Raw genomic sequence first — 27,834 nt, 5'->3', positions numbered from 1 at the left:
ACAACAAATGTTGGAGAGGATGCAGAGAAAAGGGAATCCTCTTGTACTGTTGGTGGGAATGTGAACTGGTGCAGCCACTCTGGAAAACTGTGTGGAGGTTCCTCAAAGAGTTAAAAATAGATCTGCCCTATGACCCAGCAATTGAACTGTTGGGGATTTACCCCAAAGATACAGATGCAATAAAACTCCGGGACACCTGCACCCTGATGTTTCTGGCAGTAATGTCCACAATAGCCAAACTGTGGAAGGAGCCTCGGTGTCCATCGAAAGATGAATGGATAAAGAAGATGTGGTTTATGTATACAATGGAATATTCCTTAGCCATTAGAAATGACAAATACCCACCATTTGCTTCAACGTGGGTGGAACTGGAGGGTATTATGCTGAGTGAAATAAGTCAATCGGAGAAGGACAAACATTATATGGTCTCATTCATTTGGGGAATATAGATAATAGTGAAAGGGAATATAAGGGAAGGGAGAAGAAATGGGTAGGAAATATCAGAAAGGGTGACAGAACATGGAAGACTCCTAACTCTGGGAAACGAACTAGGTGGAAGGGGAGGAGGGCGAGGGGTGGGGGTGACTGGGTGGCGGGCACTGAGGGGGGCACTTGACAGGGTGAGCACTGGGTGTTATTCTGTATGTTGGCAAATTGAACACCAATAAAAAATAAATTTATTATTTAAAAAAATGAAAAAAAAAGAAATTGGGTGTATGCTTGCAGGACCATATCTGCTCAGCTCCCTGCTGTTTTCTCAGTGGCTGGCACATGGTAGGTGTTCAAGGAAGACTTGAGGAATGAGCAGATGAGAGAATGAATGATGCCCCTCTTGGTATGCATGTAGCCCTCTGGGCCAGTCTCTCCTGATACTTATCCTCCATACTGCTTCCCAAGTAAGTTTTAAAAAAGAATATGCAAAACTATTTTTGAAAACCAAGTAATTTGCTTTTGGGATGAAAATCCAAACTGCTCAGCTAAACATGTGAGCTAACTGTCCCTCCCTGGCTCTTCTGCGTGATCTCCTCCCATGCCACACACCCCATGTCACGTGCACCCAGGGCATGCAGGACCTGCTATCTGCTCAGGAGGCATCATGGGCCTGAGGTGGTAGAGCTGTTCCATCAATTCTGGCCCCCAAAGTACTATTTCCTTTGCCTGCATTTCCCCATCTCTCTCAAGACCTAGATCCTGCTCCGCCTTCAATTTAGGTATTACTTCCATCCTGAAGTTTCTCTGGAGTCTCTCCTTCCTTTCTCCCCCTTGCCCCACCCCAGGCTGGCTGCCCTTGTTTCTCCTACTCAGCACCCATGCCCCGTTCTCCTGCTGGCAGCACTAGCATTTTCCCCTGGGCAATCAGCCTTTCTCACTCTCAGACCATGTGGCTGAGATAGGACCAATTCCATCCCCTGATCAAGGGCTCAGCACATGACCCAGCCAATCACAGTCACTATTAGTGGTCCTAAGATAGGCACAGGCCTCAAGCTGGGCCAGTGAGTGTCAGCACAGAGAACGGAACTACGGGGAAGAGATGAACCCTTTCCTCCAGAGCTGCTAAGGTGATAGGGAAAGTCTGCAAGTATGTGGCCATCTTTGCCATGCCTGCCTGAGAACGTAGCCAGCTCAGGAAAAAAGCTAAGAGGAGAAACAGACAGAGGCAGATAAAAAGCAAGAGAGTAAGTGATCAATGGAGAAAAAGAGACTGGCTGAGATGACATATGATGTCACTGAACTCCTAGATCCAGCCATACTCCAGCTTAGGTCTCCCGATCTCAACTTCTCAGTCACACAAGCCAACTAATTCTCTTTTTAGAGTAAAAATAATTTGATTCCGGTTTTTGTCATCTGTAGTGGAAAGCATCCTAGATGATACACTCTTCCCTGTGCTCCCACAGAACCCTGATTTAACTCCTTGCAAGCACCTAATAGGTGGTGATCTGCCAACTGCCCTTCTAGATTGTGCACTTCCTGAGGGCAAGAAACACATCTCGCTTGCCTCAGTAGCCCCAAGACTTCTTGTACCGTAAATACCCAAAAGGATTTGTGAAATAAAAAAATAAATAAAGGTATGTCTATCTGGAAAAGAATGTTTACCTGGGAATTAATGAAGCTTTCCATTTTTATCTCAGTATACTTTAAGGGCCTCTTTCTCCTAAGAACTCTCACTCCTCAGGTTCTTGGCCATTGCTCTATTCCTCTGAATACTGGTTTTTCAGTTCTCCAAAGCTGGAAATCCTAAAGGTAACAAGGAAGGGGCAGGTCCAAGGTGTTGAGAACGCACAGGACCCTGGGTCCAACTACGGCTGTACCCTGCTCACCTGGACCTCAACTGAGGCCAAAGTCATTGCTGGAACCTGATGCTGCCCAGGTGGGGGGGGGGGAGCACTGGGACATAAAGAATCCAACACACGCCTGAACCTGTTAACTTGTCATGCTTCTGTACCTCTGTTGGTGCTTGCTGCCTAACTGGAATGACCTTCCCTTTCTTCTCTACTTAATTCTTCAAAGCTCAAATGAAAAATCACCCCCTCCGGGGAGTCTACCCTCAACTCTAGGGGTGACAAATTAGAAAGGCATCAGGGACTAGGAAATGAGAAAAGCAGGGCAGGCTGGTGACCTGGAGCGCACATGTCCCATGTAAGGGCCAGCCTCCATTCGGCTCCTGCCAGCTGTTGCCACAAGGAAATCTGAGAGAAAGATAAAGACCAGCCTCCCCTTGCTGGGGAGTTGTGTGGATTCCAAGCTGCAGACATGGGTTTTATTATTATTATTATTGTCACTGTGATTGTCATCATCACCAAACACCTATCTCAGGTGGAATGTGGTCTCTGGACTGGACTGCCTGCTGACCACCTCTGGGCTGGGGCTTTGCCCATGGCAAGATTACAGGACCATCACACCACAGAGTACAGTCACCTATGTACTGTCTGTCTCTCATGGAAGACCCTGTCTCTGGTCAGAACCCACGTCTCCAGGTCCACTATGGACTGTCTCACAGTCCTCAATAGTGCTGCCCTAACCTGAACTTGTTGGCACCAGCTACAGACAATGTCCTGGCAAGGCAAGGGTCTTCCTGCTCATCCCCTTATCAATCCATCCTCTGCATGACAGCAATGTCTCTGGAACACAAATCAAAGCTTGGCATTGCTTGCTTAAAATCCTTCAATGGCTCCCCCTCCTCCTGTCAGGTTTCAACAAGTAACTAGAGCTGATGCCGCAAAATGAAAAGCCCAAAATGGGGGTAGGGGGGTTGTCATTTATGCTGAGCAGTTGGGAAAGGGTTCTTTCAGGAGGTATGATTTAAGGTGAGGTTGGACAGATGAGAAAGACCCCACCACAAGACAGATGGAGGATGCAGTATTCTAGGAGGAACTGTGTGAGCAAAGCCCCAAGGCAAGAAAGAGCTTGAGGGTTCAAGATCTAAGAGGGTGGGACAGGCACAGTGGCAAGGAGTGAGACAGGGATAATAATTCCCTGGCCACCAGGATGCTGGGGATGAAATGAGCGCACAGGCAAAGTCCTTGGCACCTCGCCTGGCATGTAGTTAGCACTCACTAAACAGCAACTATTCTTAGTAAGATGGCAGCACTGATGTGAAGAAGGGCTTGTTTACTTCCTGCTGCTAGGAAGAAGGCTGCCCAGCTCACGAGGGAGAGCTAAAAGCCAGTATCAAGGGCTCCTTTATAATACAAAACAGTTCCATTTTCATGAGCTTATGAGGATCAGGCACTTAACTGAAAAAAAAAAAAAAAAACTTCCAAACTCATTACAAAAAAGAACTTCGCTTTCCCTCCGAAGGCAGAAGAGCTGAGAAATTAAACAGTGACAAAGTTCCAAGGGGGCAGCTAAGCTTAATGTGGTGTGGGTAAGTGGCAGGGAAGAGCAGCTCTCCAAGGCAGGGCTCAACGCTCTTGGGACCCCCGCTCAGAGAGAGGAGCCCCGGGATGGGTGTACTCTGGGGCCTTCTGTTCTCTCCTGCAAACAATCACTGATTGGGCCTTTGCTGACACACACCACCATGCCATCCTCTTGCTGTGTATAGCACGATGAGTGGTTTTGCTCCTCTGGAAAATCGGTCCAGCAAGGAAAGCTGGCATTTAGTGTATGCACTGAAGCCTTGTGGGGGCTGTGAAGGGAATTGGAAGCACATGGAAGGAGACAGGGCAGGAAGAGGGGTTTTTTGGAGCGGGAGGCAAAAGTTATGCCCTTTTAAAAGGAATGCACGAAGGTGAGCATCAGGAGAAGATGACGAGATCCTCAAACCAGTAAGATAAAAACTGGTGTAATAAAGCCCACAAAATACAAACAGGCAAGAAAGGGAAGGGGAAATCTGAATGGCCAAAAACCACGAGCAGATCATCGACCTCGCCTGTAATTAGGCAAACAGGAATTAAAAACCGTAATGAGTTGACACTTGGTACGCATCGTGCTAGCAAAACATAAAGAAGTTGTAAGTCTAATGATGCTGCGTGTTGCTGAAGACGTACGATAACAGGAATCCCGCATCCACGGGGCTGGGAGGGAACAAGTAGTGCCCTCTGCTTAGAGTGTGATTGGCAAAAGGCAGGAGAGGTGAAGGCAAGCAGACCCCGGGAGTCGGGAGCCGCCTTCACCTGTTCTCAGCCTGGAGAAATGGAGCCCAAACAGGCAAGGCCAGCAGCCAGGTACAGGGTATTCACTGCAACACCGTCTGCAGAAGAACTGTGAGCGGTCTGACTGCCCACCAGGGGAGAATAAAAAAATACAACCTGAATTTATATAGTAAGAAAGTATAGTCAGTAAGTATAGCAGTTAATGAATTAGAATGCGATGCACCCAAATGTATCAATCTCAGAAAGGTAATATTGGTAAATACAAGGCATGTATTTTTTAGACAGGAAGGATCCCCAACTCCACAGAATGGTTCCCTCTTGGGGGGAGGGAAGAAGATTCAGCTCGATCTGTCATGTTTCATTTCTAAACACTATATTAGATGAGGATGATGTGCGTTCACTGTACTTTTCTATGTATTCTGGGACACACTTGAAATGTTTTAAGATATACTTTTAAGAACTTAAAGGTATATATGAACAGCTGTTAATTCTAGGTGGTAGGGATATGGGTGCCTGTTACCTTACTCTTTCTACTTTTCCCCTACCCTTTAAGAAATCATCACCTGTGACCTCTTTGGGAAACTCTTTAGCACTCTCTGAAGTGGAACATATGCACACCCTGTGATCCGGCAATGCCGTTCCCACATAGGGACCCACAGGAACCAGCGAATACAGCCACAAGAAGACATATACAAACATGTTAATTATGCAATGTATGTAATGGAGCCAACCTGGAAGCCATCCAACATCCATCAATGGAAAAGATAAACTGTGATATAGCCCTACGATGGAATACTACATGGTGATGAAAAAGACCAGAATGATTTGCTACTTGGGACAACATGGTTGACTCTCACAGATGTAATGTTGAGGGAAACAAGCCACACACAGGAGGCCATACTCTATGATCCTATTTTCATAAAGTCCTATAATGGGCAAAAGTAATGCATGGATTAGATAGGAAGAAGGTGGCCACCTGCCTGCAAAAGGAGGACTGGAGGCAGGCCAAGAACGTATTTCCTACTGTCTGTGCTGTTGGCATAGGTGCACTCTTTTAGTGCAATCCATCATGTTATACATGTATGATTAGAGGCATTTAGAATCCAATTTAAAAAGATTTAAAAAGGGGGAGAACACAAACACACACACCATACCGTATCAAGGAGGATGAAGAGGGGAGGAAGGAGAAGGGAAGAAAAGAGCCAAGCATGCTTATGTCTGAGTTATCACAAATTATAGAAGAATGGAAACCAAATTGATGAGCCTCCTCTGAAGACCTATTTCTTTTTTTTAAAGCTACCAATTGAGGGTTCAGGATATGTCGGGTGGATTATCATGAGACCTCACGATGCAAGCACCCTCAACCCACATGACTGCTGCAACAGCTGAGCATCATGAGGACCAGGTGACACACGGAGGTCACGCAGGCAGTGTGTACCAGAGACAGGGTCTGAAGTGAGGCCAGTGCGATGCTGAAGTCCAAAGTCTTAACCTTCTAAAAATCCAAATGGCCTGTGAGGATGTCAAGGGGAAGGGGACAGCTTCCTTCATACACAAAGGATTCTGGAACCCTAAGGTGGCAACTTAGGGAACTAAAAATGTTTTTCTCTAGTGTGCTTAAGATGAACCAAGACTGCAATATGCAGTTCTCACATATTAATGGCAGTACTGAAGGGGGAGGTAGCAATTATTCTCAATCATTCAAGAAGAGAGTAAGAGCTGACAAGTACTCTTCTGGGTTGTGATTTTAATCAGTTGTCCAAAAATGTGAGGGGGAAAAAACAGATATAACATGAGTTAAGTATAATCAGAAGGCCCTCAGAGCTAGAAGGAGGGATGAAATAATGACATACAAATAAGTTAACAGTCCCAGAAATATTTTGGATGACATTTCATGCCCAGCAGAGTCAAGTGTAGTGTAATTTGTGCCAGTTTCCAAACCAATGGATTCACCATTGCTGCATCAGAGGCCTTGAGACGGGTGAAGGACAGGAGCCGGCCCAGTCTGACTGGTGAACCGGGAAGGCCAGATCCCGACGGGGCAAATAACTCCTCTTTATCACCAGGCATGGCAAATGGGAAGTCTCTGTAGAGCCTCATGCAAATATTCACCGTGCTGTGTCAATCTTCCTCTGAACAATTACCAAAGCCTTGCAGGCTAAAGGGAGGAAGGGAACGGACAAGAAAGGGAACCCAGGAACTGCACAACTCTGCTGTCACACACCAGCTTTTAGGTGGCTTGAGTTCTCGGGTTCATCAAACATGTTTCACTCAGCACCCACCATGTGCCAGGCACGTGTGAGATGCTGAGAAGACAGACACTCTATAAGCCAGGTGCTGCTCTAATTCCACAGGGTGGGTGGGTTGAGAGAGAGAAGGCTGCATTAGGCTAACTCCGAGTTTGGGGACAGTGGGGGCACCTGCAAGGTCCGTAGCCTGAGATCACCAAGATGATTAGCTTAGATTCAACCTCTCCACGTGCTACTTGCAGAGAACACGCAGGATGCGAACAGTGAACTGATAACACTTCTCATTGCTGGCTCTGGATTATTTGTTCATAAAATGACCTTGACTTTTTTTTTATTGGATTTTAATTTGATATTACAAAGAAGTACTCCCAAGGAACCCCTCCCTTATTAAATACATGCACTCATTTGCATATGTATGCATATACATGGTCCAAGTCTGAGGCTCCTCAAAGTCTCTCTCCTGAGACCATTTCTCTGGCAAGATGGCTTTAGCAACTGCTCTCCTGGAAAATATCTTAAGAGGCTTTTACTGTACAAATGTGTGATGTATAATGAGCCCAATTTCACTCTTCTTCTCGCTTAATACATTAAGTATCAGGACTATTTACACAGTGGTTGGCAGAGTGTCAAACGAGAAACAAGCATGAGTTTACGGCTTCATTCAGTTGGAGCTTCTTTTTTTTCTCCCAAATTTGCATTGTCTTCTGGATTCTCTTTCACATGATGGAATTTTTGGTAGAATCTCCAGAGACTTTGCATCTCCCCTGAGAGAGCTATCGTCGCAGGTTCCTTTGTGCATTACCACCTCCCAGATTTGGGTGTGGCTTTCTGGGGCTGGGTGACCAGGGTGCAGGGGGCACAGGGGCATCAGCAGCCATGTGACTCCGTCCCTGATGGGAGCTACAGGACCTTGGGCAGGATGTTTACAGCCTCTGCGCCCGGCTTCCCCATCTCGAAGATATTTTATATGGGACCCGACAAGAATACCACAGTGCAAGAATGAATACAAAGCCCCCACTGTGCACACGCCCGGCACATGGTGGTTGGTATTCCTGTGCACAGAAACGCAGACGTGGAGGGTTCTGGAAGGGCCACCTGTGTCAGGCTCGTCTGCTGCATCCTCTGTGAGGAGGATGTGCTCCTGCTGGCTTGCTCTGCCTCACTGCCAGCCTAGGCACCCCCTTAACAAACACGTCCGCAGCACTGATCCAATGCGGATGCTGTTGTGAGTTCTTTACAGATGCTACCACTGTAAGTCCTTCTATAACAACACTAGAGGGAAGTGGTATCTGGAGGAGAAACTGAGGCAGAGAACTATCAAATAACTTGCCCGAGGCCATACAGTTAGTGAAGCAAGAGGAACCTTTTTCTTTCTAGGTTTGATTCTCAGAGTTGGCAAAGTCTTGTTGAATAAATAAATGGGCAGGAGTGACTACCCCTCCATCCATGTAGGTTTACAAGGAAAGTTCCTATAAGCCTCCCGGTTGACCATGAGGGCATCATCCCCTAGCTGTGTAAGTGGTACCTCAGTCAGCATGGGGTGGGTGGGGATGGTGGGTCAGCAGTGGAGAGGCAGAGTTCTACACCACCGAGGTCGAGGAAGGGCCTTACGGCAGTCAAAGTCCACCATAGGGCAAGGGTTAAGTCATCTACATTCATCCGCCCTCCGTGGTACTCCACAGCAGATCCCCGTGTGCTGGGGGGAAGGTGAGGGCTTTGGCACTGTCTGCCTGGGCCCACATATCACCTTGACACTGCCTAGCAAGATGGCCTTGGTCAAGTCACTTGGCCTCCCTGTGCCTCCCTCCCTCCATTTACAAAGTCACAGTAATAGTTCCCTTATTACAGGCAAGGAAAGAGAGGTGTGAGGCAGGCAGAAACAGCCCCCCTCTCGTTTTCCACCCCCCAATCCCTGTGAATACGCTGTCTCACAGGGCAAAGGAGACTCTGCAGAGCTGATTCAGTTAAGGGTCCTCAGATGGGAAGGTCACCCTGGGTTACCTGAGTACGCCCCATCCAATCCCATTCCTTCAGACAAGATTGGACGGGTCAGGGTGGTATGGCTGTAGACTAATCCCACCCCTTCAAAGCGGAGAATCTTTCCCCACTGGTCAGAGATGTGACCAGGCAAGGACGGTCACAGTTACAACACTGAAGAGGAAGGAAGAGCCAAGGGATGTGGGAAGCCTCCAGAAGCTGGAAAAGGCAAGGAAAGGAATTCTCCCTGAGAGCCTCGAGAAAGAAATGCAGCCCTTGCTGACACCTTGACTTCAACCCCGTGATGATGATGTTGACTTCTGGCCTCCTCAACTGTAACTTAATAAATGTGTATTGCTTAAAGTCACTAGGTTTGTGATTATTTCCTAAGGCAACCACACAAAGCTAACACAGGGCACACTGAAGGAAAGGCCGGCCCCTGAATTGACCTGCCGGCCTGCTGAGCACTTCGCCCCCTGCCCAAGGCGGCGGCGCTCACGGCCCCCTCCAGAGCGCACTAGGAACCCTCGGTTCCCCAAGATCACAGGACTCTTCCATGAGAACTGACACAATGGGCTTTGCCCCACGAGGCCGTGAACTTCGTGAGGGTAGAGACCTTCCGTTAAGCCCCCTGACATCTAACATGACATCCTGGCGTTCCAGAAGTGTTTCTAAATGGAAAAAATTAAGCGGCTCCTACACTCTTCCAAATCGCTGCTTGTTCCCAACATTGCAAGTACCTTCTGCTGGGGGCCTGGTGCCCCCATGGCTGCATCTAAATCTGTGCCTCTCCAGCTGCAAAGGTGCTTTCCATGGCTCAGTGAGCACCGGTGGGCTCCTCTGGCACTGGTGTATGTGTTTTTAATGAGGATTTTAATGCATAATTTCCCCAACAAGTTGAATTATCTGCGGCTCCAGGGAAAGTGATTTGCCTTGCCTTAATGCCAAATGAACTTTCAGAGACTGACTCCATTATCCTAAGAAGAAATGACAGCCTCTCAAATCTCTCACTGAGCAATAATGCAGACTTGGGAGTAGCGTCATCAAAAACAAGTTTTTCTCCTAACCCCTCATGCTGGCGAAGTCCATTTGGACGGGGAGCTTGCCAGGTGACTCCCCCCAGATTGCTAGAGGGCCACCTTTCCCATCTGTAAAGGTTTGCCAGCCTCTGGCCCATTCTACAAAAAACACATTCATTCCAAGTGGAGTGAGAGCAACCTCCCAAGTCACCCTCAAAATTATTCCACCCACTTTGGGAATTCAGATTTTTTGAATTTGTGCTGAGACCCAGTGATGTGAAGAAGAAAGTAACAGGGAAATTTTCCCACTTAATGCTTGTTCACTTATTCCTTAATTCAGGCCATGAGTCTCTCTGGGGTGCCAGGTGCTATTCTAGGAGCTGGGGAGAGAGCAGGGAACAGGCCAAGACCCTGCTATCATGAGCTTCCATTCCAGGGCAGAGACAACACTACTCAAGGTCACAACCCAATCACTTGAATTAATGGTACATGGCGGGAGAGAATTCATGCAGACAAAGGATCAGGGGTTGGAAGGTGACCAAAGGGGCAGCACTGACGAGGGTGGTCGGGAAAGGCTGCCCTAGGGGTGGAATTCGAGCTGAGGTCTGATGAACCACAGGAGCCGTCCACACAGAGATGAGGGGGAAGCCAATCCAGACAGAGGGAACAGCAGGAGCAAAGTCCACAAGGTAAGAACAGCATGGAAGCCTTAGGTCGTCAGTGTACTAGGTGTAAGGGGGGAGAGGGTGGGGCAGGAGATAAGGTAGGAGAGGAAGCGGGGGACAGATCAGGGGACATCTGGAAGGCCATAAAGAGTCTCGAATTTAACTGCCATGGGCACCACTGGCGTTGGGGGGCGGGCTTCATCAACAATGACGCCATGTAATCTATGTTGTATAAACCTCATTGTGGCTATACCATAGGGAATGGAGGAGTGGGCAAGCAAGAGTGGAAAAGGTGCAGATGCCCACACCAGGAAGGACCAGGCGTGGGCTGGGAAAACTGAAACAGGATGAAGGGAAGCACCTGAACTGGGACTCATGGAGGGAAACCACAGGACTCAGTGTGCCAGTCTTGAACTGGTAGAGCTGTGCTCTCCTGTTATCCACACCCTGCTCAGAAATGTGGCTCAAGAGAAGTGCCACCCCTGGGGGGGTCAAGGGAGCAGACTGAAAAAATTCTAGTTCTCCAGGGCACATGGTAGCAGTGGACTCCTTTGCTCCCCTGGCATTAAGCACAGCTCAGTAACTGGCTTTGGCCAATGAAAGAGGAGTGGAATTAACATGTTTCACATCTGGGCAGAAGATTTAAGAGCCAGTGTGTCTGATTTGCCCCTATCCTTGGTCTCCTGAGGAGAGCCAAAAATACACCTTGGTTGGCTAAGACTGTCAAGATCATGGATTTGTTACTCCAGCTTAACCAAGACTATCTTGATAGATACAAGCGCCATGGCTGTGCTATTTCAAATTTAATAAGTAACTTTAATATACAACTATTGTGGCTTGCTTGACTCAGCTACCAAGGAATACACTTCATCAAGTGGTAGACTGATAATCAGGAAACTACCTTAACATGATTTAGGCCTGATGTGGCACCTGAAGGCATGTGGAGCTCTAGTGAGTGCTCTGGGTATGAACAGCTGCACATACGCATGGCATACTAAGACCAAAGAAATTCCTTGCTAAAGACAAATGCTGTATCCACGACTATTCAACGTGCTATTTATCAATTAAAGTTCAAACTTGGAGGTGCCTGAGTATATCAGTCAGTTAAGCATCTCACTCTTGGTTGTGGCTCAGGTCATGATTTCACGGGTCGTGAAAATTAACCCTGTGTCGGGCTCAGTGGGGAGACTGCCTGAGATTCTCTCCCTCAGCCCCTCTCACGTACTTACTTGCTCACTCTCTTCTCTCTCAAATATATAAATAAAATGTTTAAGTCAGAACTATCATCATAAAGATGATATTTTAATTCTACAACTGGCAGATAACCAACAACAGTGGCAGTGTTAGGCAAATACCTAGAAATTCAGGCTAGAAAGATACTCATATGACAAATTTGAAAAAAATAAACTGTGGCTAGTATTTTCTTGAATAGTGTCCAGGTCTGTGGATTCTGGATTGAATCATTTAATGGATCTAAGGCTTACAGGAGTAAGGGACATGTAACTCAATCCACAAAGAAGTCATGTCTTCGTACTTTAATGGTGTTAAGTGGTAAGTGAGACATTCTCGAAGTGATCCAATCAAGGAAAAGATGCTGACACAGTTGATTTTTCTGGACCAATTTAGAATGAAAATGAACTAGAAAACTTGCCCTCGGGGTATGAAGGCAGGTATCTTGAGCCTGTAGGCCCATTTGGGACCAGTGCAGACTTTGTCTCTTGACAGACATCATCAGTAGCCTTTGCTGGATGCTGCAATCCTGCATGCTGATTTAATCTGCCCTTGAAAATCCGATAAACCCTCCAACCTGTTCTGGGCAGCAGCCAAAGTATACTTAAGGGAAGGGAGTATGTCTTAGCCAAACGCACAGGGAGAGAGGGAATCAAAGTAAAGTCATGGCCAACCAGCCAATTCGAAGGCCAAGACAAGAGATGGAGGCCCCATGACTGCTCAGGAGCTGTCAGGTTCCTGAGCAACAGAGGAAACTATCAGGCCTGCCCTGACCATGGGGAAAAGGACCCACAATCTAGTGAAGAACCAGCCATCCAGGGCATCTGTACAACTCCATCACTGGGCCAGGCCCACCAAGATGTTACCTTTAATTCCCAAGCCCTTTTATTCCCAACAGGATTGCACTGGGTATGGGGGCAGGGGGGTCGGGGACAGTGCCCTATTGACACATATTTCACAGGGCAAAAGCCCACTGCTGCTCAGAGTCAGTCCCAAGATTGACAAGGATAGGAGAATGTGACGCAGGACTGGGGATGACCCACCTCAGAGGGGGAAGTCAGGGCAGTCCCTGCTCCTGGGAGGTGGTGTCAGTAGGTTTGTCTTGTCTTAAATAAGTTTGGAATAACTCCAAGGCTTGCCCTGAGATCCAAGGTGGGGAGGGTGTCGGTTTGGTCTGCAGAGAAAGAATGTGGCAACATGAGGCCCCCAACGATGCCTAATCCCAGAACCTGAGAATATTTTACCTTACATGGCAAAAGTGACTTTGCAGATGTGTTAAGAATCCTGAGACAGAATATTGTTGTGGATTATCAGGGTGAGCCCACTGTCATCGTGAGGGTCCTTATAAGAGGGAGAGAAGTCACAGAAGGAGATGGGACCATGTGACAGAAGGTGAGGTCACAGTCATGTGATTGCTGGCTCTGGAGACACAGGAGGCCACATGCTAAGGAAAGGATTCTCCTCTGGAGCCTCCATAAAGAACTAACCTTGCTGACACCTTGATTTCAGCCCAGCCAGACGGATGGATTCTGGATTTCCAACCTCCAGAACTCTAAGATAATCAATTTGTGTGTTTAGACCATTAAATGGGTGCCAGTGTGGTAGGGCAGCTGCAGGAAGCAAACACACAACAGATTTCACCACGTGAATACCCCTGATTCAGCTTTGTGCTCACTTCCCGTAGTGACATACAGACAAGCCGAGCTCCCCAAAGAAGGTGTCATGGAAAGGCTGCTTCTGTATAATGCTTGCTGCAAATGAGAGTATCTTATAATGGTAATACGTTAGTTAGGCAGAATTTTGCTTTATGACATTTTAAGACATTCTGGATGGGTCCCAAGATTTGTATGAGCTTGCAAGTCATTAGATTAAATCAGTATATAATTTTTCCCCTCTTTTCATAAGAATTATTGTCCTTCTTGCTATGAGCAAGTGTAGAATTTCTCAGTCTTCCATTTTTATGGGTTCAACTCCACTTATCTTCAGAAAAAAATGGAATGACACATTTATTTGAGGCCTCAGATAAACCTGCTTTGTAACTGTTTAAATTAAGATCTAACAGACCCTGACGTGATCAGGTTTCTAATCTGGTTGAAGCACAAAAATCCATGAACATGTAAACAGAACAGTCAGTAATAGTTTTCCCTGCGGAACTCCCAAGGGTTGGGAATGGTTATGGAAACCCTTGCACCAGTTTTCTGCGAGGAAGATCCAAGAAGACCCTAACTAGGGGCCTCTTTCAAGGGAGAGACTAGGACTCACCATATATGGAATCTGCCACACAACCCTGTCAATGTGATAGCACTGTGGTCATCACGCTTCCTCGTGCATCAGCACCACACAAACTGAAACCCAGGTTTCTGGGCCCCAGCCCCAGAGCAGATACTTCCGTAGGTCTGAGGTGGGGCCTGGGAATTGGGATTTCTAACGAGTTCCAGGTGATGCTGCTACTGCTGTCAGGGACCACACTCTGAGAACCACGGGAGTACAGGGATCCCCCTTCTAACAAGGCCCAGCTTCTGACCTGTCCTCAATAGGGTCATGACCTTACCTCCTCCAGCTGAACTGTCCCTGCCAAGCTAGTTGATATACTGTAATCATGCACCTGTCACCGTTTCCTACCAGAGTGGAAGCCAGGGGTTCTCCAGCTTGGCTGCATGCCGGAGCCACCTGGAGACGTCTGAAATTCCTCAGGACCCCTGACTCACTCCAGACCTTAAACCCTAAGGGGAGTGGGGACTACAGGTCTCAGAAGCTTTTAAAGCTCCCCATGTGATTCTAAGTGTAGCCAAGACAGAGAACTGCTGCTCTAAGCTAATGTGAGGGATGACAAAATGAGGCCAATGGGCTGAGGCAGATGATGCGAAGCCCCACACGAGGCCCAGGCCTGTCCTCCTGGCCCTGGGCTCCAATCCCCCGCCCCACGATACATAATGGTGTTCAGTAAACACCTGCTGGATGAACACCAGCAACCTCATGGAGTGTTAGCACCTCCTTTCTCCAACGTGCCTGGATGAATACCTGGAAACAAATTATGTCATTATCAGTTCTTAGCCTTCAAAAGGGAAGTAACCCTATACCAAAAGAAGCTCCTCCGAGAAAGCTTTATTGGGAATATGCCCCACATTCATGAGTCCAAATAAGCATCATGACAACTATGGATAAAAACCAGAAATCATTTTTTTGGGTCCAGAACAGGGGTCAGCAAACTATGACGCATCAGCCAAATTGAGCTGCCATCTATTCTTATGAATAAAGTTTTATTGGCACACGGCCATGCCCATCTGTGCTCACACCGTCTGTGGCTGCTTTCACACGACAATGACACAGTTGAGTATTTTCAGCTAAGGTCATATGCTCCACAAAGTCAAAAATAGTTCCTCTCTGGCCCTTTAATGGAACACGTTTGCCGACCTCTGCCCTAGAGAATGAAGAGGACGTACACAAAACAGAACATGTTTGTCTTTAAGGGATGGAATTATGAGTGTTTTCTTGGTTCCTCTTTTTCCTTACATAAGCCAACTTCTGAGTCCTACATCTACAGAAGCGTGTGTGCATCAGGCACTCCTGTGTGAGCTGCCTGGTCCCCGCGGTGACAGTACCTTGTTTCCAATGGCCTTTTTGGGTGGGAAGCTGTAGCCCCTCACTTGAGGGTATTTGTTCTGCAACTTGTGGTGCAAACTCCTAAACTCTGTGTACCGCCGATAGACATTCCATTCATCGTCTTTTATCCGGATGTAGACCTGACAAGGAAGGGGAAAGAGAAAGAAAATGTAAATCTCTCTTCAAGCTCTTGTTACAGGGGCACCTGGGTGGCTCAGCTGGTTAGGAGTCTTGATTTCAGCTCAGGTCGTGATCTCGGGGTCATGGGATCCAGCCCCATGTCGGGCTCTGCACTCAGCATGGAGTCTGCTGGGGATTTACTCTCCTTCTGCCTCTGCCCCTTTCTAGAATCAATCAATCTTAAAAAACAAACAAACAAACAAACATCTCTGATTACAAAGGGGTGGGACTGTGGTTATGCTCCACCCACAAGAGCCAGCCTTGTAAGAGCAGGGGCCACATCTATCTCCCAAGCCACCAGATGCCCAGGGCTCAACAGAGAAGGGCTTCTATGGTACTGAGTCAACAAAGAGGCACATGAAAGAATAAATCAGGCAGGTTATGGGAACACCACACTACATATCATTTCCCAGTATCAGCAGAGATAAACAGGCCAACTGATCGCAAAGACAGTCATCAGACTTCCGTCACATGCATACTGTAGCAGTGACAGATTGCTGGCTATGCATTTCCTCATCTGTAAGATGGAGCTGATTAATGGCACCTCCTACCAAGGAACATTTGGGCACGTGAGCAGCGCAGCTATGCCTGGGATCACACGGACCACCACACAGAGGAAGTGGAAATCAATCTGGGGAAGGAGGGACAGGCTGGAGTGAACATCAACCTAACTGGATGGAAGGTCATGTCCAGATGGGATAAGGACCAGCATAAAACTTATTTACTTTGAATCAAGATGGGACTTCTAGAGACCATTCTGGGGGAACACAAGGTAAGAACCATTTCTTTAGGTTTTTAAAGGCCCCCAACACCCTCCACAGCAATTACATCTCAGGGGAAAACAGAAGTGGGAGAGAGATCGATGCGTTTTAAAAAATTATACAAGAACAGCCCAGAGAGTAAAGTTCTCAATGATAAATAGCTACTATAATCTGCAATCAGTAAATGCCAATACGTATCTTAAAAACCTCTGACATAATAAAAATAGGCATCTATGAAATGAGTGATAATTCTGCCTCTATGTGAAAACCACCCAGTATTCCCAAATGCAGACGTCATATACCTGAACTTTGGTAAAACAGCCATCAAAGTCTCTTGTAATATTCTTGTGAACAAGATCAAGGACAGATGATTTAAACAATAGAGCTGCAATTAACGGCCAGAACTTTCCAAGGGAATAGGATAGAGAAACAGAGACCTGTCTAGTTTGAAGCCTCCAAGCTAGAAGAGATGGTAAATATACTGGATGACACATATCAAGTGATCTCAACTGGCATGAGGAATGAATCTAATCCAATATGATGAAATTCAAAAAGATCAGTGTCAGGTTTTACAATAAAATCCAGACAACCAACACCAAAAGTTAAGAGATGGGGAAATACGGCACAGGGGTGGCCTGTGGGACAAAGACTTATAGACTTTAGTAAATATGAGCTAAGGAAATAACATGGGAGAGCCACCAAAAAAAAAAACAAAAAAAAAAACCAAAAAAAAAGCCCTATGTCGTCTTCAGACCTCATGAAAATGTGTATGTTAACTTCTGGGATAAATGAGTTGAAAACCTGCTCTTGCTCTATTCTAAATTGACCATCCCAACACAGTTGGGTTTTGGTTGCCATCTACTAAAAGGATGACCTGCAATATGTTCAGAAAGGCCCAGATCACTTGCTACTCAAAGGGCTTTCCATGGACCAGCACCAGGTGGAAAGATGTTAGAAAGGCATCGTCTCAGGCTCCACCCTCAATGATCTGCTCAGAACAAGAACCCGAGTGGTTCCACACGCTGTAAATCTGAGAACCACGGGCCCCATGAGAGGATCTGCAGCCAAATTATCACAAAGAAGGCAGGCAATGAAGGGGTGACCATGTGAGCCTCAGGTAGAGAGGGAAGAGACCTTGGAGAAAAGACCAAGATGATGTGTTCTGAATAACCTCAGGAAGCAGACTTCCAGCAGATACACAGTAGAGGAAGACAAAAGAGGAAAAAACTGCCGAGAGGGAAAGGTTTATCTCAAAAGGCTGCTTGGCACTGGGTGTCCAAGCAGTGGCATGATGATTGATAGGACTATTATCCTGATGATATAAGTATTTGATTTGTAAGAGTGACACATACATTAGACCCCAGAAGATCTGGAAGAGCCTGGCTAGTTGTAGAGAAAAGGGACTTCAGGCTTTCTTAATCTCTATAAATTGAGACATGATCAATCAACAAATAAACCCAGTGGGGCTCAGGGGCACTTTAATGCAGTGCATTTGGGGCATTCATTGGGTCCTCCTGCGTCACAATAAGTGCTCATTGCCCACCCAGTCTCTATTTCCTCCTAGTATTTCTGGGGACAGCAAGATGTTCAGGAAAAAACAACAGCAACAAAAAACAACTACATTTTCCTGTCTGCCTTGCAGGAAAGAGTAGCTAATGGGATGTAAGCAAAAACTTCACTGGGGCTTCTAAGGAAGCCCTTAGGAGAGATCTGACTCTACCAACAGTACCTTTTTACCCTTCTCCCTCCCTCCCTCCTTCCTTCCTTTCTCAAAGACATGATAACTGGAGCTCCAGCAGTCATTTTGTGATCATGAGATAACCTTGATTATGAAGAAGATAGACGGGACTAAGGGTCTCTGATGTCATTATGAAGCCACCACACCAATTACTAGACTTTCTATTGTAAAAAAAATTTTTTTTTCACAAAAGAGAAATATTTGTCTTGAATTTATTCAAGCTTACTGTTTTAGAGGTCTTTGTCCTGGTGGCTGAATGCAGCTTCAACCTGCCACATCCCGAATGGACTGTCTGCCTGTAGTGTATTGTTTCACAAATCCAAGTACCCCCTGGAGAACGGCAAGTTCAACTGCTTGTCTGATCATCATGCATGAGGTTAATTACCTAGCTCAGGAGAGGTACACTACACCCCATGAGCCAAATCCAACCACATCTATTTGTTTACCTATTGTTTATAGCTGCTTTTGAAATATAATGGCAGAACTGAGCAGTTCCAACAAAGACCATATGGCCTGCAAAGCTGAAAATATTTATTTTCTGGCCCTTTACAAAAAACACTTTGCCAACCCCTGATCTAGATACTCAATACTCATTACTGTTACTTTCCCACAGACATATCCAAGATCTGGTGTGGAAAGGAGCAGTGCTTTCCAAATATTACCAGCCTCTGGCTAGGATGCATTAACCATCTGGGACCCAGGAATCTGTAGTGTTTCAAAGCTTCCCTACCTAGTGATTCTTTTTTTTTTTTTTTTTTTTTTTTTAATGATTCTGATAGGTAGATGTTGTGTTCTGAATATTTATGTTCCCCTAGATTTTGTATGTTGAAATCCTAACCCCTGACATGACGGTGTGAGGAGATGGGCCTTTTGGAGGTCATTAGGTCATGGGAGTGGAGCCCTCATGAATGGGATTAGCGCCCTTAGAAAAGAGACACCCCCCCCCCCCCCCAGAGCTCCTTGGCCCCTTCTGACATGTGAGGACACAGTGAGAAGATGATGTTTACGGGCACCTGGGTGGCTCAGCCAGTTAGGCGTCTACCTTTGGCTAAGGTCATAATCCCTGGGTCCTGGGATGAAGTCCCACATGAGGCTCCCTGCTCAGTGGTGAGCTTGCTTCTCCTTCTCCTCCCTTCTTGTGCTCTCTTATTTCTTTCTCTCAAATAAATAAATAAAACCTTTAAACAAACAAACAAACAAGATCTGTCTGTGGATCGGAGAGTGGGTTCTCACCACTGCTGATGCTTTCATCCTGATCCCCAGGCTCCAGACTGTGAGGCATAAACCCCTCAGTCTACAGTGGCTTGTTACAGCAGAATGAACGGACTAAGAGTGGGCCATTTGGGAACCCCTGAGGTAAAGCCCAGACTGAGGGTGTCAGACAAACGATGCCTCCTCTCTGACTATAGGTTTCCTCACCTATAATATGGAACTGATTGATAGCACCTCCTCCTAAGGTGGTGCCGGGGCACTTGGACACACAAGCAGTGTGCCCGGGATGACACAGGCCACCACAGAGAGGAAGTGGAAATCAATCTGGGGAAGGAGGGAGGAGTCAGAGTTGGCATCAAGCCAACTGGATGGAAGGTCACATCCAGATGGGATAAGCACAACTGGAGCACAAAACTTTAGTTTCATCAAGATGGGACTGGAGAGACCATTCTGGAGGTACACAATCTAAGGGTTGTTTTGTCAGCTTTTTACAGGCCCCAACACCTTCCAGAAATACACAGCAACTACACAGCAAGGGAGAACAGGAAGAGATCAGTGCATTTTTAAAAATCGCATGAGTCAAGAAGAGCCTAAAAGAGTAAAATCTCCAATGACTGACAGCTAGTATGACCTGCAAGCAGTGAGTGTCAATGCACATCTTAAAAGCCTCTAACATAATGACAAAACAGGCATCTCTAACGTGAGAGAGAAACTGTGACTGTGTTCTTCCTAACATAGTCAAGAGCCAATGGCTTCATTCCACGAAAGTGCAGAGTCCCTGTTTCTCTGACAACTCCTTCTTGGTCTTCCACGTGGGCATCTCCTCTTCCCCCCATGCCAGAGATGGAGGTTCTCACTCGCTGTCCTCTTCTTCCCTACATGAGCAACCAACTTTGGTCTGTGCACTTCATTTTTAGGTCAAATCTGTATCTCTAGTTTGGACCGCTCCTATGAACTCCAGACCCAGACTTGATAAGGCTCATCATGTCTGCATCTGAACCCATGATCTGCACTACAAATCTGTTCCTCTCTCTTCCTGGGACCTTGCTCCCTTGGTGAATGGACCAGAGTTGTTTGAGCCAGAAACCTGGGTCTCACCCTTGACCAGTCCTGTTCTTTCATCCACAGGGCCAAGTACTGAACAACAGGCCTGCCAACCCATCCCCAGAGTTAACCCTGCCTCTGCTTGGGCCACAGCAACAGGACTCTAGTTGCTCCTCTGGCCACCCATTTTCCCCTATGCAATTTATTTCCATCTTCCTATTCAAATTCCTTCAGTGGCTGTCCATGCAGGATGCGCATACACCAAAGATAGTTTTAGAGTAGGTACGGCGGGCAGCCTGCGTGGGCTTGGACAACTCTTACACCGTTGCACTATCTTACTGTAGACTCCACCACATGCTCTGGCAAAGCAGGATGGTGCCAATTTGCCTGCATTTCTTTTAAAGATTTCATTTATTTCAGAGAGAGAGAGAGCCAGAGAGAGAGTGAGTGTGCGCCATGAGCAGAGGGGAGGGGCAGAGGAAGAGGGAGAAGCAGACTCCTCCCTGAGCAGGAAGCTCAATGTGGGGCTTGATCCCAGGATCCTGAGATCATGACCTGAGCCAAAAGCAGATGTTTAATTGGACTGAGCCACCCAGGCACTCCTTGCCTCCATTCTTTAAAATATTCTAAGAAATATGTGATTAGACCAAACATCCTATGTTAAAGCCTCTTCTGACCTTCCAACCTTCTCCTTGTTGTATCTCCTGCTCAGGAGGAACAGTAGGCATTCAACAACTCAGGAGGAAGGGTCTCAGAAATCATTAGTTCAACCCTTCTTTGTACAAGTCATAGGATTTATCTGACAAATACCCCCATGCCATCCAGTGGCTTGTGGGGAACCACATGCACTGAAGAAAAGAGTAGACCCCTGACAACAGGCAAAACCCCAGGCATGAGGACTGGGCCGGGCACAGGATCTGACATCATTGTCATCGTCCTCCTCCTCATCATCATCATTTGATCACTGAGGATGTGCAGTGCCTGAGGGTGGTGAAGAGCAGACTGCAACCAAGCTCCCTGAACCACATCCTGGCTCTGCCACATACTTGCTGTGTGTCTTTGAGAAAGTCACCAAATGCCTCTGTGCCCTGCTTCCTCCTTTGAGAAATGAGGACAGTAACATTATGGCCCTCAGTGGGTCTCAGCAGAATTGAGTTCACACATGTCACAGGCCTGATACACAGAAGACGCCAAGTGCATATTCATAAATAAACGAAAATATAAACCTATTGGCGAGGTTTCCAGTAGGAAAGTGACAAAGGTTTGGATGTTGGAAGTCTCTGCTCTTCCAATCAGCTGTAACATTCACCCTCTCCAGTGGTCTGCCTGGTGGAGACTGGGCTGTGCTGAGACGTCAGCACATCCACACCCAGCCCGGAAACTGCAGTGGCATCCCAGAAGTCCCATACCTCCTCCACCCACCAGCTAACTGCTTCTTTCCAGGTCTCAGTTTATTCAACTGAGAAGTGGGTATCAAATAGTAATAAAAAGACGCCGAAAAGCATGCATAAAAAATGCCTGGCATCCCTAGTCAACTGCTGCTCCTGTCATTATCATCATCACCAAAACCATGACATTCTGCAAGCTTTAAGCAGCACTGGCATCAAAGTCTCATCTGTCTTGGCTTTATAATCTTTAAGGTTCTTGCTTGGTAAAGAATAGTTATGTGAATTACCACTCAGTCTTAGACCTAGAGCTTAGAACAAATTATGGTATAGGTCGCTGAAAATTTTAAACAGAAATACAGAATTTAGTGCTTCTCCCCTAAAGAGCTCCACAAATACGTATTTCCTGGGAGCACAACAGAGACTGGATGACATGGCCCCTCCTGGCCATTGTGTGTGCTCCCTGCTTCTTCTGGGCCTCATTTCCTTGTGTGTAAAATGCAGGGGTAGGACAAGATGGCCTCTTCACAGTCCTCAAGTTTCTTTCCTCTGAGTTGTAAGGTGATTTATAAACTCTTCCCAGCCACGTCCCACTACCATCTCACTCTGGAGACCAAGGGCTTCATGGAACCAGGCAGGAGGCCTGACCTGAACTCAACCTTGGATGGTCTCATATTCAAGGGGAAAACCAACAGCAGAACCATCCTTGTGGCCTCTTTCTTCAAAGCTCAGTTGTCTGAGAGTCACCTCATTAGGCTGAGAGTGTGCCTCCCATGAACACTGGGGTGTGAGAACAGACACTGGGGAGCTACCTGTGGAGAGGATTCTAGATGCTTCCATCAAGATTGGTGACTGTACTCACCCCTGCCTCTGCCAGCATCATTAGACAAAGGTGGAAAGTGGCCAATGGGTACTTCTGGCACCACCTTTACTATCTGGAGGCCACTGGATCATGAAGGGGGAGGAGACAGCCATGGAGCCTGTAGGTCATGCACCCATTCTCCATTTCTGCTGTTGTCTGGACATTGGTCAAATCCTACTGTCCTCGGTTGGCAGTCAAAGTTATGAGGCTCTAGGAGAAATTCAGCAAGAGTGGAAGACCAGACCCAAGGGAGTAAAATTTTTTTTCAGAACTCCAATAAAATATAATTAACTCCAAGGCTACCACTCGCCATCTCTGAAGCACCTACTATGCAGTGGGTCCTGTGCCAGGCGCTCCACAGGACTCACCCTCCATCCTCATCTGGATCCTCAAGGCAGATGGTGAACATGCCCCTTGTACAGACGTGGACATGGGCTCAGTGAAGGTGTGTCACTTGCCTGGGAGAATGCCACTAAGGCCTGGCACTCTCTACCACAGCACAAGGCCCCCCAGGATCCCAGGAACTCTGAGCAGCAGTGCTGGCAGCTGGGAATAGTAGCTGTAAGGAAGGCCCCTGCTTAATACCTCTGTGGCCTAAACGCCCCTTTCCTGGAAAGATCATATGTCCTCAGACAGTCCCTTTGGTACCACATGCTCTAATCACGTGTCTTCTCACATCCCCTCCTTTGGGAATCTAGTGCCATCCGAATTGCCAGAACTACCTCAACGGTCCATCATCAATAGCAGTGCTTTTAGCATCCACAATCGGAAAACTTTCTCTGTAAATTAAGTTGTCCTTGAATTACACTTAACCAAATTGTGCATTTATTTCTCTGAAGAATTAAAAGCGCTTATGTCCAAAATTGTTAGGATTTTCATTTTTATTTTAAGGGCTCCCCCCTCCCAAATTAAGTTTGATAGGCTTCAATTCCTTCTGCTCGAGCCATAAAGATAATAATTCCTTGGAGAAATAACAAGAATTGACCTCTTCCAGCAAAAGCAAGCTCCCTTCTAAAACAAGCAATAAAAAGCCACTTCAAGCGCAATCTCCTCGACTCAGCAAAAGAAAAATAAAATAGGAAGGTAATATCTGCAGTTGGGAATCAGGACAAACCCTCTCTTCTCTGTTTTGAGAGGAAGTTTGAATCTGACGATTTCTTTTCCACTGGGAAGAATTACCCTCGCAGTGCCTGTAACGACATGGAGTAAGGAGGGGGTAGGGGGACCTTAGGCCCTCAGTGAAGTAAATCTACAACAAACTCTTGTGTAGACAGGGCCTCCAGAAACACTTCCATCTGAAAGATTAGCAACATCTGCTGGAGCATGCGCATGCCTACCTGCCCCCTCGTGCCCCCTGCCTCCTCTGCTGAGCACTCTCCTTACCAGCTCCCCCACCCCGTTTCTTAACCAGTTTTTGAACTTTATCTAACTGGACTCATACAGAGTGTGCTCCTTTGTGTCTGGTTTCTCTCCCTCTATGCAGCGTGTGTGGTAGCACCCATGTGTTGTTCAGGGTCACACAGTACATTCCCCTGTAGGAACACACACCCCATTTGTTAACCTGTTCTGCTGGGGTGGGCATTCGGGTTGTTTGCAGTTGGGGCTGCTATGGCAGAGGGGGCTACAGACCTTCATGTGCTTGGCTTCTGCACTCATGTCTTTTGGGATCAGAGATCTCTATGTGAAAGGTAAAATTATAAAGCTACGAGGAGAGAACATAGAAGAGGATCTTCATGACCTTACGGGTGAAGGCAAGGATTCTTACACAGAGCCCAAAAAAGGCACAAAGAACCTTCTGGGTGTTGGAAATGCCTTGTATCTCTGGGCAGTAGCTACACAGGTATATACAAAAGTAAAGATTCATTGAACTATAAACTCTAAATTTATGCACCTGATATTTATGTTAAGCCTGGAATTAAAAGCAGAAGCTCTCCCACCCAAAGCCATGGAGACTGAACTTTCACCCGCACTTCTGTCCCAGGATGTCTCAATGAGAATGTAGTGGGTGAGCATCCGTGAGGACCTGACATGCAATCAGACCTGAGTGCTGAGGGAAGGGGGTCCAGAGACTAGACTCCGGCCTTAGGCAGATAAGGGTTTGGGTTCTAGCTCCACCTCTTGAAAGCCTAGTGATCCTGAGTAAGTTAATTCACCTCTTCAATTCTCAATTATACAGAAAGAGTCTTAAACACATACACACAACATATGTACCCACTGATGTGTGAATAAATACACACACATACACATATGTAAAGGAAAACTGGGGGGAGATGAAGAATGAAGATTTAAAAGCTGCTTTTAAGTGGCCTGAATTCCGAATCTACTTTGCAGCTCTGCCAGCAAAGGCACACGCTGACCTTAGGGATACCCGGGGCCTCCCCTGCAGAGGCAGAATGGCACAGTGAAAGGGCCCAGGCTCTGTAGGGAGAGGGGCCTGCACTCAAATCCACCTCCTCTCCTTGCTAGCTGTGCTCCTGGGCAGGATCCTCCACCTGGGGACTCGGCTTCTCAATCTGTAAAATGGGGACAAGAGCGATTTTGCTGGGTGGCTGTGAGATGCTGTGCCTGGCCTGGGCCTGGCAGGCAGTGAGCAGTGGCAGCTGTTCATACTGTGACAACCATCACCTTCATCGTTGTCTGCCTTTGTGTACATGAACCTCCCTATTACAGAATTAGGGGTAATTATAGGATGTGCAATCACAAAATTACAGCAGGTAATTACCATGCCTAATTAATTGTCAAATGCTAGGCAGGCGAGGAAACGCAAACATAATGCAGAGTCTGTGGTTTGGGCAGTTAAGCCGCTCCTTTGCTTCCAAAAAACTGTCAACAGAAACAGCAGAGTTTGGTGCGTGACCTCCTTGGGTGGGTTTTCAAGCACTGCAACACAACCTGGAAGTGTTCTTGGGGCTGCTCATGCAAGAGGGGCTCGCTACACAGTCTCTCTGTGGGCTGCAGACAGGCCTGGCATTTACCCAGCCCCTGTTACACCAGCACTGAGGGTCCTGGACAAGAGTCCTATTTTAGGAGGAGGACCTCACAGGAGATACTTGATGGTTACCGTGAAAATCAGACCCTCCAGAGAAACTGCTGATGGGAATGCAGCAAGAGCTCAGAGATGAATGCTCATTTACACACAGCTGGTTTACAAACAAAACGCCAGGCTGCCCTTTCTTCAGCATAAGCTAAATGCATGCCTCTCCATTTCAAACTTCAGGCCACTTTTTAATGATCCAAACTCCTCCCCAGGGCAGCAAAAACTTCTTTATGTGTGATATTCAAGACTGAAGGCTGGCATTAAGGGAGAGAAGTTCCTTGGACTTACAGGGGATGATGTAATATTTAGTGGCACCTGGCCGGTGCCAGATACTTTACCTACAATTTTTACCAAAGCCCTGCAACTTTAAATGACCTAAAACAGAGACTCGGAATAACCAAGAAACATGCCCAATATGACCCAAGAGGGGAAGAGAAGAACAGGTCCTGGCGTTGATGCTACACCCAAGAGCCACATCATCTGTCACCGAGAGGAAGAACATGCTATGAACTTTGAGCCACAATGTCCTTTCTGCACATGGTTAAATGCAAAGACAGAGGATATTAGGATAACAAAGCTTATTCTAAAAATGGCTTTAGGTTCCTAATTCATTTGGCTTCCTTAATATCCAAGGAATGGAATGATTTGTGTTTTGGTTGGTGGCCTGTGTTAATGTGTCCTAATAAAATTCCGCTTTTAATGAAATGGCTTCATGTGTTATTAACTGTAAGTGTCCTCACTGCTAGAACCAAATGCCTGAATTACCATACGACCATGCTGATGGAGTGATATTACGGCAGCCCAATGCCAAGAACAAGATAAATAACATAGCTGGAGAAAAATGACTTTTTAGCTCATAGGGTTATGTAAACACGGCAGGCTAGTAAAGCGGGAAATGCAGTATTTACTTAGGATTGGCAGCACAATTCCCCGGCCGCCGCCCCACCCCAACACACACATACCTTTCAAAGAAGGAAAGAGAAAGGGCACTTTTGATATGCAACAGACCCAGGCCAGACTCTGCAGTACCCGGAGCAGAAACACCACAGTCGTGGACACTGGCTGACCAGCAGACGGCTTCTCTCAGGGACAGAAGATCGTGCCACACAGACCGCGGTCAGTATGCTCCAGCCCAAGCTCTGTTGTCTCGGACACTGCAGAGCAGCCTCGACACTTCCACGGGCGGCACTGGCCAGGGGTACCCAAAGATCAGCCTTCTCCCCAGACTGCAGATGAGCGCTTTCTGCGCTAATGAGAATTGGACCCAGGGTTCTGGGCATCTTACTCTGCCTTTGAGAACCTGCCTCACCCTCAAGACCAAGGGACGCTAGTGGAAAAGGTGGGGGCTCTGGTCCCCTTGACTCTAAGTTCCTGACCCCGCCAACTCACAACTTTGTCTCAAAATAAAGCCTGGCGCTAGATAAAATAGTGGGCAGGACCACTTCCAGTGAAGGGCAGAGGCAGACGGGCTCTCCCAGAGGACTCAGGGGCCTGGTCTCCACTTCACGGCACATCCACTAAGTTAACAGACCTTCCAATCTCCTCAGAGCCCACCAAGGACCCTCTGCTCAGCAAGACGGCCCCTGCAGCTCCCTGCAGCTCCCACTACTGCTAAACGCAGCCTCTGCCAGAGAGTTAAGGAGGAGATTGGTGTGAGGCTGTGAGCTCAAGGTTGCAGGCCTCGGGCTCCCACAGTGGGGTGGTAAGCCAACCCTCTAAAGGAAGCTGAACACCAGAAGCAAGGCAGGAAGACAGGCTTCCAACACCCCCAAAGATGGGCCTGGAATTGAGACCTACGTCCAGGAGTGGTAACAGAGTTCTCCTCGTGTCGGATTTCTTGGCCATGATCCCTACACTGCTGGCATGGTTTTATTAAAATTTCTAGCCTGGTCTTGGTTCTGCTGAAGGAACATAAGGAATAGCCCCACTGTCATATTTGGGTTTGAATAGCAGGGCAGAGAAAGCACTGAACTACCCCCCACCCCACCCTACGCCGGAGCGGCCGTGACCATTGGTGGGCAGCTGGGAGTGGGAGCGTGGCTGCCTAAGGATGGTCATCTTCAGCATGGACAGCGACACCACGGGCCACAGAGAAAATCACAGGGGCAAGTCCCCAAGTGCACATGAGACAGTCCCTGGGGAACTCAGAAATAGCTGGAGCCATTTTGATGGGAGCTAATTTCCGGCAATCAAGCTGCTGGGGGCCTCAGTGATCATATTCAGGGAATTTAAAAAGGAACTATGACTTCATCTGCTGGTCACATGTTCCAGTCTAGATAT

At 47.1% G+C, this 27,834-nt stretch overlaps 1 protein-coding gene across 5 annotated transcripts in view; it reads right to left on the bottom strand.

The window, feature by feature from the left end:
- The window catches only part of SNX29 (sorting nexin 29), a 528,280-nt gene that overhangs the window by 84,949 nt on the left and 415,497 nt on the right, over positions 1–27,834 (bottom strand). For 4 of the 5 annotated variants that reach the window (XM_072835835.1, XM_072835833.1, XM_072835832.1 and 1 more), the window contains exon 19: positions 15,335–15,475. In XM_072835835.1, the coding sequence (XP_072691936.1) occupies positions 15,335–15,475 (141 nt within the window). Of the gene's footprint in view, positions 1–12,774; positions 12,907–15,334; positions 15,476–27,834 lie in introns of those variants that run through there. The other variant, XM_072835836.1, reaches the window with a different exon arrangement.

The sequence above is a fragment of the Canis lupus genome, chromosome 8 (assembly GCF_048164855.1).
Source record: "Canis lupus baileyi chromosome 8, mCanLup2.hap1, whole genome shotgun sequence".
NCBI lineage: Eukaryota > Metazoa > Chordata > Mammalia > Carnivora > Canidae > Canis > Canis lupus.
The sequence above is the reverse complement of the archived record's forward strand: the minus strand, read 5'-3'. Positions and strand labels throughout refer to the sequence as shown.